Source organism: Oenanthe melanoleuca, chromosome 27 (assembly GCF_029582105.1).
Source record: "Oenanthe melanoleuca isolate GR-GAL-2019-014 chromosome 27, OMel1.0, whole genome shotgun sequence".
NCBI lineage: Eukaryota > Metazoa > Chordata > Aves > Passeriformes > Muscicapidae > Oenanthe > Oenanthe melanoleuca.
Window position 1 is genome coordinate 4,047,640 of NC_079360.1, and position 11,578 is coordinate 4,059,217.

Sequence of the window (11,578 nt, forward strand, 5' to 3'; positions counted from 1 at the left end):
GGGAGGTGGAATCAATAGGGCTGGGAGAGACCATTCCAAAGGGGAGAAATCAGTGGGGTGAGGGCAAGACCATTCCCGGTGTGGACGGGGGTTGTCTATGGGGTGAGCAAGGGAGAGACCATTCCCCCCTTGGGGGGTGTGCCAGTAGGGCTGGGAGAGACCATTCTCCAGTGGGGGGTTGGGAGAGACCATTCCGTGATGGGGGAGTATCCATGGGGCTGGGAGACACCATTCCCCACATGGGGGGAATCAGTGGGGCGAGGGACAGACCATTCCCTATGGGAGAGGGGGGTGGGCCCCGCTATGGGAGGGTCCATGGGGCGCCCCGCGGTTCTGTCCCACATCCCCTGCTCCAGCCCGCAGACCCCCAGCCTCCCCATTCCCATCCCCACACCCCCCGTCTGTCACCCCCCAAACAAGGGTCAAAAGGGGGACCAGACCCCCCAGCCCCCCATGACCGCAGCCCCCCCAAACACTCTCCAGCCTCTGTACAGCCGTTTATTGCGGGCGGGGGGCTCTGCTCGCTTAGGGCCGGGGGGCAGCAGCCAGGGGGGGGGCCCAGACCCCGCCAGCGCCCGGGAGTCCCATCCCCGGCTCCTGCAGCCGGGGGGGCACGAAGCCCGTGGGGAGGGGGCGGCCGTGGCCGGGGGTCCCGACGTGTCCCGGCGTGGCCCAGCATGGCGCGGCACACGGCACATGGCGCACGGCACATGGCACACGGCAGACGAAGCGCAGGCAGCGGGCGGGGGGCAGCCGGGGGGCACAGGCGAAGCTGGGGGGGCCGGGGGGCCGGTGCCCGGTGCCCGGTGGCAGCTAACTGGTGCCCAGAGGGAAGGTGGGCGAGTGGCGCTCGGTGCCGATGGGACGCGAGGGCACCTCGGCGAAGCCGACGTGTCGCCGCTCTGGGGACAGAAACGGGGAGTCAGCAGCGGGCGTGGTGGCGCTGGGGACAGCAGGGACAGCGGGTGGGTGCGGGGTGACACCCCACGTACCCCCGGTGCCACCGTCCTGCTCCTGCCCCGGCTCCTCCTCGTCACCCTCCGCTCCCTCGGGGTCCTCGGGGATCTCTGACACCGTCAGCGACTTCAGGTCCTCCTCGCGCTCGTCGATGCCGCCGGCAAAGGACACCTTCTGCCCGCCTGTAGGGGCCGGCACGGTGGCCCCGGGGACCCACAGCGTGAGGTGACACCGCTGAGGCACAGGGGGACGCGGCCCCCAGCTCTGGTGCCCGCCCGGCATCCCCAGGCGAGGAGATGCAGCGGGCGAGTGAGCAGCCACGTCCCCTCGCTGTCCCTGTGCCCGCATCATCCTCATCCTCCCGCTGTCCCGATCCTCCCATCATCCCTTATCCTTGTCCTTCACCATCCCCATCCCTCCACCACCCCGTCCCCTCGTGTCCCCATCCTCCGCCATCACCTTCACGTCTGTCCTCCTGCCATCCCTCTGCCATCCCTCTGCCTCCCACTGTCCCCACGTTCCGGCTGTCCCCATCCCCCTGCCATCCCTGTCCCCCCGTCACCCCCATCCATCCCCCATCCCCATCCTTCCGCCACCCCCGTCCCCATCCCGTTACCTTTCCGCTTGTGCGCCTTGAGCCCGGCGGGGAAGTAGCTGCGCTCGGCTCTGCCCTGGCTCCCCGGGGCTGCCCGGGCGGGGGTGGATGAGGCCGGGGCACCGCGAGGCACGCGCGGCACCGGGGCACCGGGCAGCGCCGCGTCACGCAGCGGCCGGGGGTCCGGCTGGCGTCACCCGGCCCCGCGGGGGACGGGGACAAAGCCCGGCGGGGGAACGCGGTGGCCTCGCCGGCGGGGACAAGAAGCACCGGCAGCAGGGACAGGCAGCACCGGCAGCAGCCAGTCCGTGTCCCAACCCTGTCCCCGAGGGCTGCAGGGGATGATGGCCCCCGTCCCCATGTCCCCGTGTCCCCCCAGGCTCCAGCAATCCTGTCCCCGTGTACCCTGGGCTTCTGGTGCCCGTGTCCCCACATCTCCTTGTCCCCTGGGCTCTGGCAGGCCCTAGATTCCAGCAGCCCCATCCCCACATCCCTCGTGCTCCAGAATGCCCCTCCCCACGTCCCTCTGTCCCCCAGGCTCTGGCATCCACGTCCCCGCATCCCCTGGGCTCCGGCAGCCCCTTCCCCACGTCTCCCGTCCCCTCACCAGACTCCAGGGCACTGTCGGGGTCGCAGCCGTCATCGGGCTCCCCGTCGGAGCTGTCACCCCCGCCCATGCCGCTCTCCAGGTGGGACTGCACGATGCGCTGCACCGCTGGGGAGACGCGGTGTCACTGGGAGCACTGGGAGCACTGGGAGCACTGGTGTCCCCCCGTTCCCCCCGCGGGCGGTACCTTTGAGCGAGGGCGGGGTGTAGGCACACGGGTTGGTCCTCTTTGGTTTGAGCAGGCAGCCCTCGCCCGAGCGCTGCGGGGAGAGAGGAGTCGGGATTGGGGGGCCTGGTGTCCTCACGGGGGTCACCACAGCCCCGGGAGAGCCCCCCGGGGAGGTCTCACCATGGGGACCCAAAGCTGGCACCCACCCCCTCCCCAGCAACGAGGATCCTGCTAAGGGGATGTGGCACTGGGGACGTGGCACTGGGGACACCGTGATGGGACCTTGCCATGGAGACCCTGCGCTGGGGACCCTGAGGTGGGGACCTTATATTGGGGATGGGGTATTGGGGACACCGTCCTGGGGACCCTGTTGGGGACCCCCATCATGGGGAAGTGGCATTGGAGTCCCCACGATGGGGACATTGCCTTGGGGACGTGCTTAGAGGTGCCCCTGATGGTGACCCTGTTATGGAGACCTTGTGTTTGGGACCCCATGCCCCCCACCACGGGGATGTGGCACTGGGGACGCGGTGCTGGGGACACTGTGGGGGTGACCCCGCGGCGGTCACGCGCTGCTTTGCACCGCGGCCGAGCTCCACAGCCTGGCTCGGCTCCATGTCCCCATCCCGCGTCCCCGTCCCCGGCGCTGGCGCCGTGTGCCCGATAAGCTCCACAGGCGCCGGGGCTGGGCCCCGATAAACCCCCCGGGGGACATGGGACGGGGGATCGGGGCTGTGTCGGGGGTCCCGGCGCCCACTCACCTGGTAGGGCAGGTTCTCGTCCTCTGTGTCAGCGGCGCCAGGGAGAGAAGAGTGAGCGGGACACGGGCACTCAGCGGAGCCGGGCAGGGTCCTGCCCACCCTCGGACCCCCTCCAGGGGTTACCCTGTGCCCCCCCGCGTCCCCTCCCTGCCACCCCCTTCCGAATGTGACACTCCGTCCCCTCCTTGCCGCTGTCTCCCATTCCACAGGTGACATTACATCCCACCCCCCACCACGTCCCCTCCGTGCCACCATGTCCCACCCCGGACATGCCGCACCGTGCATGACAGACACCGTGTCGCATCCCTGCCACCACCTCCCGTCCAGGCGTCCCCTGCCCCGTGTCCCACCCCGCTCACCTGGGGAGGAGTGTTCGGACAGCTGGAAGAGCATGGCCGGCGTGGGCCTCCGCCGGCGGATCTGGGGCACAGCGGGGTGTCACCGGCTGGGGACGCCCCGGGTCCCCTGTCCCCTGCCCTGCGCCCCAGGGACACGTGTCTGCACGTGTGTGAGCGTGTGTGCGCCTGTGGGAGCACGGCCACGGACCCACCCGCCACGGGGTCCCCGGGGTGTCCCCAGTGCGTCCCAGCCCCATGAGAGCCCCACACCAGCTCCCCCGAGGGAGCTCTGGGTCCGGTGTGTGCTGGGGACGATCCCTTGGATCACGGACAACCGATGGTGGGTGGCTGCACCGACTCCCAGCGTGTCCTGTCCCCTTCATCCCATCCCCGTCCTCCTCCTGTGCCTCTGTCTCATCCCTTCCCTGCTCTCCTGTGCCACCCCTGTCCTGTCCCTGTCCTTGTCCCTGTCCTGTCCCCCTGGCACAACTCTCCCTGCGCGGGGACCTTGGAGCTCTCTCGTCCTGTCCCCGTCTCTCTCCCATCCTGTCCCTTTCTGTGTCCCCACGCAGTCCCGTCCGGTCTGCCCGTCCCATGCCCTGCCCACTCCGGTCCCCCTTGTCCTGCTTTGCCTGTCCCATCCTCTCCCTCCTGTCCTCTCTGTCCCTTCCGATCTCCCCCCGGATCCATCCCCTCCCTCCCTCTGTCCCCTCCCACCCCATCCCCGTTGTCCCATCCCATCTGTCCCAACGCATCCCCCCCGTCCACTCTGTCCCTTCCACCCCCTGCCTTGTCCCCTCTGTCCCCTCCGATCCCCCTTGTCCTGTTCTGCCAGTCCCATCCTGATCCCCCTGTCCCCTCCGATCCCCCCTGTCCCATCCCCTGCCTTGTCCCCTGTCCCCTCCGATCCCTTGTCCTGCTCTCCTGTCCCATCCCGTCCCTCCGATCCCCCTTGTCCCACCCCGTCCCTCCTGTCCCACTCTGTCCCCATCCCGTCCCCACTGTCCCCGTCCTTCCCCGCCTCCCTCCAGCACCCGGGGCTCTCCCGTGTCCCCCTCCCGTCCCACACGGTCATTCCGGGGGTCCCTCCTTGCCCCGAGGTCACCGGCAGCGCTTTCCCCCGGGAGGGAGGAGGGACCCCGGGGTGTCCCCGCTCCCCGCTCCCTCTCCCCGCTCCCCCCTCACCATCTCGACGGCGCGGGGGTCCAGGTTGCTGGGGGGGGCCGGCACGGAGAACTGGATCTTCTTGCGCTCCTTGGGGTCCATGGCCTTGGCCGCGAGTCGCCGGAGCCCGGGGGTCTCTGGCACCGGTACCGAGCGGAGTTCGGTGGCACCCGGGGCTCGGTACGGCGAGGAATGAGAGTGGCGGGAGGTGGGGAAGGCAGAGCCGGTGAGGAGGAGGAGAAGGAGGAGGAAGGAGAGGGAGGGAGGACACGTCTTCCTACCAGGCGCTGAATTATTCATCCCCCCCTCCCCGGGCAGGGGGGCTGAGGCCGCGGTAATGAGCCCTTGGGGAGCCCCCCAGGGGGTTCAGCCAACCTGTGGGGGGTCCTTAACCCCTTCCGTGCCACGGGGGACCCCACCTGCAGTGGCCGGTTGGGATGGGACAGGGACAGGTGGCTCCATGCGTGTCCCTGTCCCTTATGCCTGAGTCTCCCCAGAGGTTGGGGGGCAGGGGACAGGGGGACAGCTGCTCCCACCCCTGTGTGGGCAGCGACAAAATTCCCTCCACCCGGCTACTCTGTGCCTCATGGGGAGACCGCTCTGGGGGTATGTACAGGGGACATCCGTGGGGACATGGGACTCCCAAAACATCCCATCGCCTGCGTGCCGGGGGTCCCCCCACCCCCAGCTGCAGCCCCCGGGATGCCGAGGTGTCTTCACCCAGGGCTGTGCCCACCTGCCCTGGCTCTTCCCCAGCTGTTGGAGATTTTCCCCATAGAAAATCCCACGGGACGCAAAATTTTCCCCTGGGGAAGCGGGGGCTCATCCCTAAGGGCAACTCTCGGGACCAGAGCTGCACATTCCAGGCAGGGAGCGGGGGACATCGAGGACACTTCTCCCGGCCCCACCGAAGGGGCACAACCAGGGGGTCCCCACGCAGGGGGACAGCGGGGTCGCCAGCAGCCGGAGCCGTGGCTCGTCCCCTCCTGGGATGTCCCGGGGCGGTGTCGGTGGAAGCCGCCTCCGAGCAGGAACGAGGAAGGGGGAGCTGGGAACTGGCTCCGTCCCCCGGATCTCCCGGTGCTCCAACGGCTGCGGGTGGCCGTGGGCCAGCAGCCACCGCTCCAGCAAAATATTTACCCGAGTGGCACCGAGCCATGGACCAGCCTCCCGCCCGCCCGGCACCACGCGGCAAAGCTCGGCAAAACACGGCGCAGCCCAGCTCTGGGTGGCAAATCTTGGCTCTGGGTGGCAAATCTCGGCTCTGGGTGGCAAAGCCCAGCTCTAGGTGGCAAAGTCCAGCTCTGGGCGACAAATCTTGGATCTGCGTGACAAGTCTTGGCTCTGTGTGATAAAACCTGGCTCTGAGTGACAAACTTGTCACTGTAGCACAGCGCAGTGACCAGCCGGGTGGGGACAAATCAGGGACAGGCGCCAGCAGAGCCCAGTGTCTTCATGGAGACCAAAACCTTGGGACAAGGTGAGGGGTCCCTCGGTCGCCCTGTGCCTGGGCTGGCCCTGTGCCGGGTGTCCCCGCGCCAGCCTCTGAGCACCGTCCCCATCCCGGGACCGGAGTCGTTATGGCAACAGGTTCCCGGGCTCCATCCCGCTGCTGTTCCCGCTTCTCCCACCCACGAAGACGCCGTGTGAGGGGGTGGCCGGGCCCCCTCCCCTCCCTGCGCTGCGGCAGCGCCAGCACCCGCAGCCCCCCGGGATCGGCACGCGCCGCCCGCGCCCGCGCCCACGCACCGTCACCCGCGGGTGGCACCTGCAGAGTGGCACGGGGTGGGGAGGGGGGGCCCTGAACACGGGGGGCACCTCCCAGGCACACGTGTGGCACACACGGCCCCGCTCGTCGCCGGGACAGCACCGTGGGCACCCCCCGTGCCGTGCCCGTCCCCGTGCCCGTGCCGCGGTGCCGCGGGGGCTGCAGCTCCGCGCAGCAGCGAATCCTCCCGCAGAGAGAGAGTAAAAATAGCAGCAGGTTGAGGGAAGAAGAGCTCGCCCCCCGCCAGCGGGCACCGGCGAGGAGCCGGAGCCTGCACCCACCGTGGAACCGGTGTCATGGGGGCAGAGGGTGTGGGGATGGAGCGTGGTGGGGACAAGATGGGGACAGGGCGCTGTGGTGGTGGGGAAGGCCAGGGACGGAGCGTGGTGGGGACAGGGTGCCACGGGGACAGGGTGGCTTGGGGATGGAGCACCGCGGGGACACGGTGTGCTGGGGGTGGAACATCGTGCCCGGCAGGGTCCCATGGGGACGAAGTGTCGCTGGGATGGAGCATGGTGGGGACAGGGTGTGCTGGGGGTGGAACATGGTGGGGACATGGTCCTAAAAGGATAAAGTGTCCCAGGGATGGATCATGCAGGGACTGGGTGTGCTGGGGGTGGAACATCGTGCCCAGCACGGTCCCAAGAGGATGAAGTGCCCCATGGATGGAGCACGGTGGGGACACGGTGTGCTGAGGGTGGAGCATGGTGGGATCAGGGTCCCAAGAGGATAAAGTGTCCCATGGATGGATCATGGCAGGGACAGGGTGTGCCGGACACAGGTGATGGGGGATATCAGGGTTGTGGGGACAGGGTGCCACGGGGACAGCACCTTACTGGGACAGGACACCGTAAGGACAGGGCCTTGCGGGGACAGCGCGTCGTGGGGACAAACCGGGACGATCGCTCGATCCAAGGGTGAGTGCCAGGGGGCGGGGCCTGTGCGCTGAGGGGGCGTGGCCACAGGATGGGCGGGGGTCGGGTCGGGGGTGCCGGGACCCCCCCTCAGTGCCCCTCACCCCGGTATCCCCCTCCGGACCCCCCGCCCGGCCCTGCGGGGGTGTCCCTCACCCCAATCCCGTGTGTCCCCCTGGGCTGAGCCCCCCGGGAACCCCCCGCACCCCAAGACCCCCCGTGGGTGCAGCCGCCCCCCAGGAGCTGCAGCGGGGGCGGCGGGTGGGGGCCGGTGCTCCCTTGGGTGCAGAGGAGATGGCGGGAGTGGGAACACGCGTGGGAGCAGAACACGCGTGGGAGCCCGAGGGGGCGGTGAGGGGGGGGCGCAGGGGTTTTAACCCTTTCGCTTCTGGGAACACCCTCAGGACCACCCTGAAGGGAAGGGGGCCTGGGAGGGACCCTTCCTAAATGAGGCTTCATGGGGGGCTGGGGAAAGGGCACCCACTGCCCTACTCAGTGACACTGGGCAGCACTGGGGGGGTGCGATGGGGAAACTGAGGCACTGACCAGCGCTGGCAGGACTGGGGGGCTGCACCCCTATAACCCACCGCGATCGGGGGGCTCCAATCCCCTTTCTTTAGCACGGTGTGGGGCGGTCTGCAACCCCCTATCCACGGAAAAGTGAGGGGACTCCAAAGCTGGAGGGGCTGTGTCCCCACACCTGGCAGGATGGGGGGTTGTGTCTCCACACCTGGCAGGATGCGGGGTTGTGTCCCCAAATCTGGCAGGACGGAGTGTTGTGTCCCCACATTCCCGGCAGGATGCGGGGTTGTGTCCCCACACCTGGCAGGATGAGGGGTTGTGTCCCCACATTCCCGGCAGGACGGGGAGCTGTGTCCCCACATTCCCGGCAGGATGCGGGGTTGTGTCCCCACACCTGGCAGGATGCGGGGTTGTGTCCCCAAATCTGGCAGGACGGGGGGTTGTGTCCCCAAACCTGGCAGGACGGGCCGTTGTGTCCCCAAACCTGGCAGGACAGGCGCGTCCCCAGCACGACGAGGAGGAGTCACATCCCTGAACCCCCAGCAGGGTGGGCAGGGGGCTGCATCCCCCCGGCCCCTCTGGGGCTGTGCCCGGCCCCGGTGCCATCGGTGCCCTCGGCAGCCCCCTGTGGCCGCCGGCGCCGCGGCACGCGGTGGCAGATGTCCCTCCCGCCGTTGGCACGGCCGGGCTGGCACGGCCACCCGGGGCTGGCACGGCCGCCCGGGCCGGGCAGCGGCTCAAGGGCTTTGGCACAGGGTGGCCGGAGCGGAGCCGCGGCTGGAGCCGCCCTGGTTGGCGGCCACCGGCCACCGGCCACTGGCCCACGGGGTGGGGTTGGGGGCTGGGGGGCACTGGGGGGTCGTGGGGGATGGGATCCCCTCCGAAAAAAGGGGCTGTGTTGGTTTGGGGGGTTCATGCACACAGTGCCTGGCCCAGGAGGGGCTGAATGGATAAAACCTTGGAGGGGGAACTTTGTGTGGGAATACGGGGGGGGGGATAAAGGGGGAATGGGGGGCAGGGGGCAAATCTGGGGGGTTCCAGGAGGGAAGGGTGAAGGGGGACGTCCTGTGCCTCAGTTTACCCACCTGTAGCACGTGCCCTCTACAGCCTGAAGCCCCACCTGCCCCCTTCCCTGGGGAGCGGGACCCCAAGAGAGCCCAAAACTCATCCTGGTGCCCCCACGGAGCCCTGCCAGGGTGGGCTGAAGAGGGGGGCTCCCAGCCCCGCTCCCCCCAGCCCATCGCTGACCCCCCCCCTCAGGGGGTCCCGGCCGCCAGCACAGACCAGTTTGCTGCCTCCATTCCCAGAAGAAAGAATAAAGTTAAAACATCTGTTAATTTATAAACCAATTTAACCATGACTGGTTAATAAATAGCTTCCAGCTGGCACCCCCACCCCGCGCCGGGCAAGGGGGGCCGGGAGGGCACAGCCGGGCTCGCCACTCTCGCGCAGCCCCCCGGGGTCATTGTCACTTGTCCCCGTGGGGGTGTGGGGGTGTCCCCGGGGGCTCAACGGGGAGATCCCGGTGCCTGCGGGGAGGGGGCACGGCCGCGGTGCGGGGCTCAGGGGGATCCCAGAGGGACGGAGGGGACAGCGAGGTGACCACGGGGGGGTCGGGGATGCGGGGACGCGATGGGGGCGGGGGTTCCCTGCTGCCAGGGGGGTGTTTGGGTACAGGAGGAGGGAACAAGGAGGGAGGAGTCTGGGGGTGTGTGTGGATGTGGATGTGGATGTGCGGCACACGTGTGTGCTCGTGTGCGTGTGCCAGGGCTGTGCACATCTGCACGCGTGTGTGCCAGGGATGTTCATGCGTGTGCGTCCATGTGTGTGCCACCCACAGCCCCCCACCCCAGCGGGGCCGGGTGGGGACACCCCATCTCTCTGCTGTCCCCACAGATCCGTGCGCTGCTGATGCGTCCCTGCCCTTCTGGAGCACCGTCCTCGCTGGACACGGATCCAGGATGGAAAAGAACCTGACCCCGGCACAGGGGGGTCCCCATTCCTGCCCCACACCCCCTCTCTGGAGGCTGTGGGTGGAGGTGCAAGGGCGTGAGCCCCTCGCCGGCCGCGGCGCCCCGACACGTGTCACAATAGTAATGTAATTTGTCCGTTAACAATGGGCAGCTTGAGGTTTATATTTAATTACACCGATCGCACCAACCTGAACTCACCCTTATTCATCAATAATGCATGGGTTTGTGTTTATCGCTGCTTAATTAATCTGTGCTTACGACAATTAAAGGCTCGCAAAATCCCCCAAGGTGGCAGCGGGGAGCGGCTGCGCCAGGCTGGCACGAGCTCGGCGCCGGTGTGGTGGCAGTGCCAGCGTGGTCTTGGTGCCAATGTGGTCACCCTGACACCGTGGTCACAGTGCTGGTGTGGTGGCAGTGCCAGCCTGCTCGTGGTGCCAATGTGGTCACCCTGACAGCGTGGTCACTGTGCTGGCGGGGTGGCAGTGCCAGCCTGGTCATGGTGCCAATGTGGTCACAGTGCTGGTGTGGTGGCAGTGCCAGCCTGCTCGTGGTGCCAATGTGGTCACTGTGGCTGTGTGCTGGCCATGCTGGCGTGTGGTGGCATGTGGTCACAGGGCCAGTGTGGTCATAGCCATGATGTCATGGCACCGGTGTGGTCACGGTGCCAGTCTGGTGGCAGTGCTGGCGTGGTGTGACCACTGTGGCCGGTGAGAGCCACCCCAGCTGCCAAGCAGGGTGACCCCCCCCAGGCACCCCCATCCTTGGGTGCCGGGAGGAACGAGGAAAGACCCCCCCCCATGCTGAACCCCCAACCTGCCCTCCCTGCCTCAGTTTCCCCACGAGGAAACCACCACATCCATCACCCCCCTCACACCACACGCCCCTAAACCACCCCAAATCCCTCCTCCCTGGTGTTTTTTCCCGATTTTTACCCCTCTGCACGCCCTCGCTGTGGCCGGGCCGGTGCCCCCCACGCCGTGCCAGGCCAGCTCTGTGCCTTTAAGCGCGGTGGCGCGGCTGTCCCGGATCAGCCGGAGCGCCTATTAAATTTTTATGCGAAGTGTAAATGGGCCAGGTCTCCAGCTTCCCGCTCCCTCCGAATGATTTATTACTCGCAAATACCACAGAACTAATTAGTATAGTAATTAATTAATACGAATTTGCATATTTGCATGTGCAATTAGTGCAGTGGAGTGATTACTCTGAAAATGAGAAGTTGGGCCTGTCAGATGGGAGTGTGAACTGGAGTGGAAAAGCCTCGTGAAAATGATCCCGGGCGGCGGCGGCGGCACCGGGCACGAGGCGGCGCCGGGCGGGCGGCGGCACCGGCGAGGCCGTGCACGAGGAATTTGGGGGCTCAACCCCCGGGACACCCCGTTTCCCCCATCCCATGGCAGCCCCGTGGCTTGGGGACCGCTCCATCCCTCGGCCATCTCCATGGCGACTGGCTGTGCCAGGCGCATCGCCATGGCAACGGGCCGGGCCACGCAGCCTCGCCATGGCGACTGTCGTCATCGCGCTCTGTCGCCATGGAGACCCTCCCCATCTCCCCAAATCCACTCCCTGCCCGACCCCTCCGCCTCGGGGTTGGGGTGGGGGTGTTGCTGCTCGGGGTGGGGGTCCCTGAAAGCGCCCGGGAGGAGGGAGGGGGGTCCCCGGTGTCCCCAGGGATTGGAGCACCCCAGGGTGCCCCTGTGCTGGAGCTCTGACAGCAGCGCCGGGCTGGACCCGCTCCCGGGGGATGTGACCCGAGACTCCCCAGGATGGGGCTTGGCACCCCCAGCCCCACAGCTCCGAATCCAGCCCTTGG

General features: G+C 67.9%; 2 protein-coding genes across 2 annotated transcripts; one reads left to right on the forward strand and one right to left on the reverse strand.

Annotated features, from left to right (window-relative positions):
- Window positions 1-484: 484 nt before the first annotated feature.
- On the reverse strand, window positions 485-4,894 carry PPP1R1B (protein phosphatase 1 regulatory inhibitor subunit 1B). Its single transcript, XM_056512217.1, has 8 exons — window positions 4,613-4,894; window positions 3,449-3,509; window positions 3,090-3,112; window positions 2,347-2,419; window positions 2,160-2,267; window positions 1,574-1,642; window positions 993-1,139; window positions 485-902 (listed from the first exon to the last, which is right to left on the reverse strand). The coding sequence occupies exons 1-8, from the start codon at window positions 4,889-4,891 to the stop codon at window positions 814-816; spliced, it is 849 nt and encodes a 282-aa protein (XP_056368192.1). The 5' UTR covers window positions 4,892-4,894; the 3' UTR covers window positions 485-813.
- A 134-nt stretch (window positions 4,895-5,028) lies between these two features.
- Window positions 5,029-9,961, forward strand: LOC130264189 (collagen alpha-1(III) chain-like). The gene is made up of 2 exons (XM_056512216.1): window positions 5,029-6,071; window positions 9,692-9,961. The coding sequence occupies exon 1, from the start codon at window positions 5,029-5,031 to the stop codon at window positions 5,941-5,943; it is 915 nt and encodes a 304-aa protein (XP_056368191.1). The 3' UTR covers window positions 5,944-6,071; window positions 9,692-9,961.
- The last annotated feature ends 1,617 nt before the right edge of the window (window positions 9,962-11,578 follow it).

Coding starts and splice junctions, on each gene's coding strand:
- PPP1R1B (XM_056512217.1), bottom strand. CDS start 4,891: ATGAATAATTCAGCGCCTGGTAGGAAGACGTGTCCTCCCTCCCTCTCC. Junction 2,420..3,089: donor ACGAGAACCTGCCCTACCAG/GTGAGTGGGCGC, acceptor CTCTCCCCGCAG/CGCTCGGGCGAGGGCTGCCT. Junction 1,140..1,573: donor CAAGGCGCACAAGCGGAAAG/GTAACGGGATGG, acceptor CGGCCCCTACAG/GCGGGCAGAAGGTGTCCTTT.
- LOC130264189 (XM_056512216.1), top strand. CDS start 5,029: ATGGGACAGGGACAGGTGGCTCCATGCGTGTCCCTGTCCCTTATGCCT.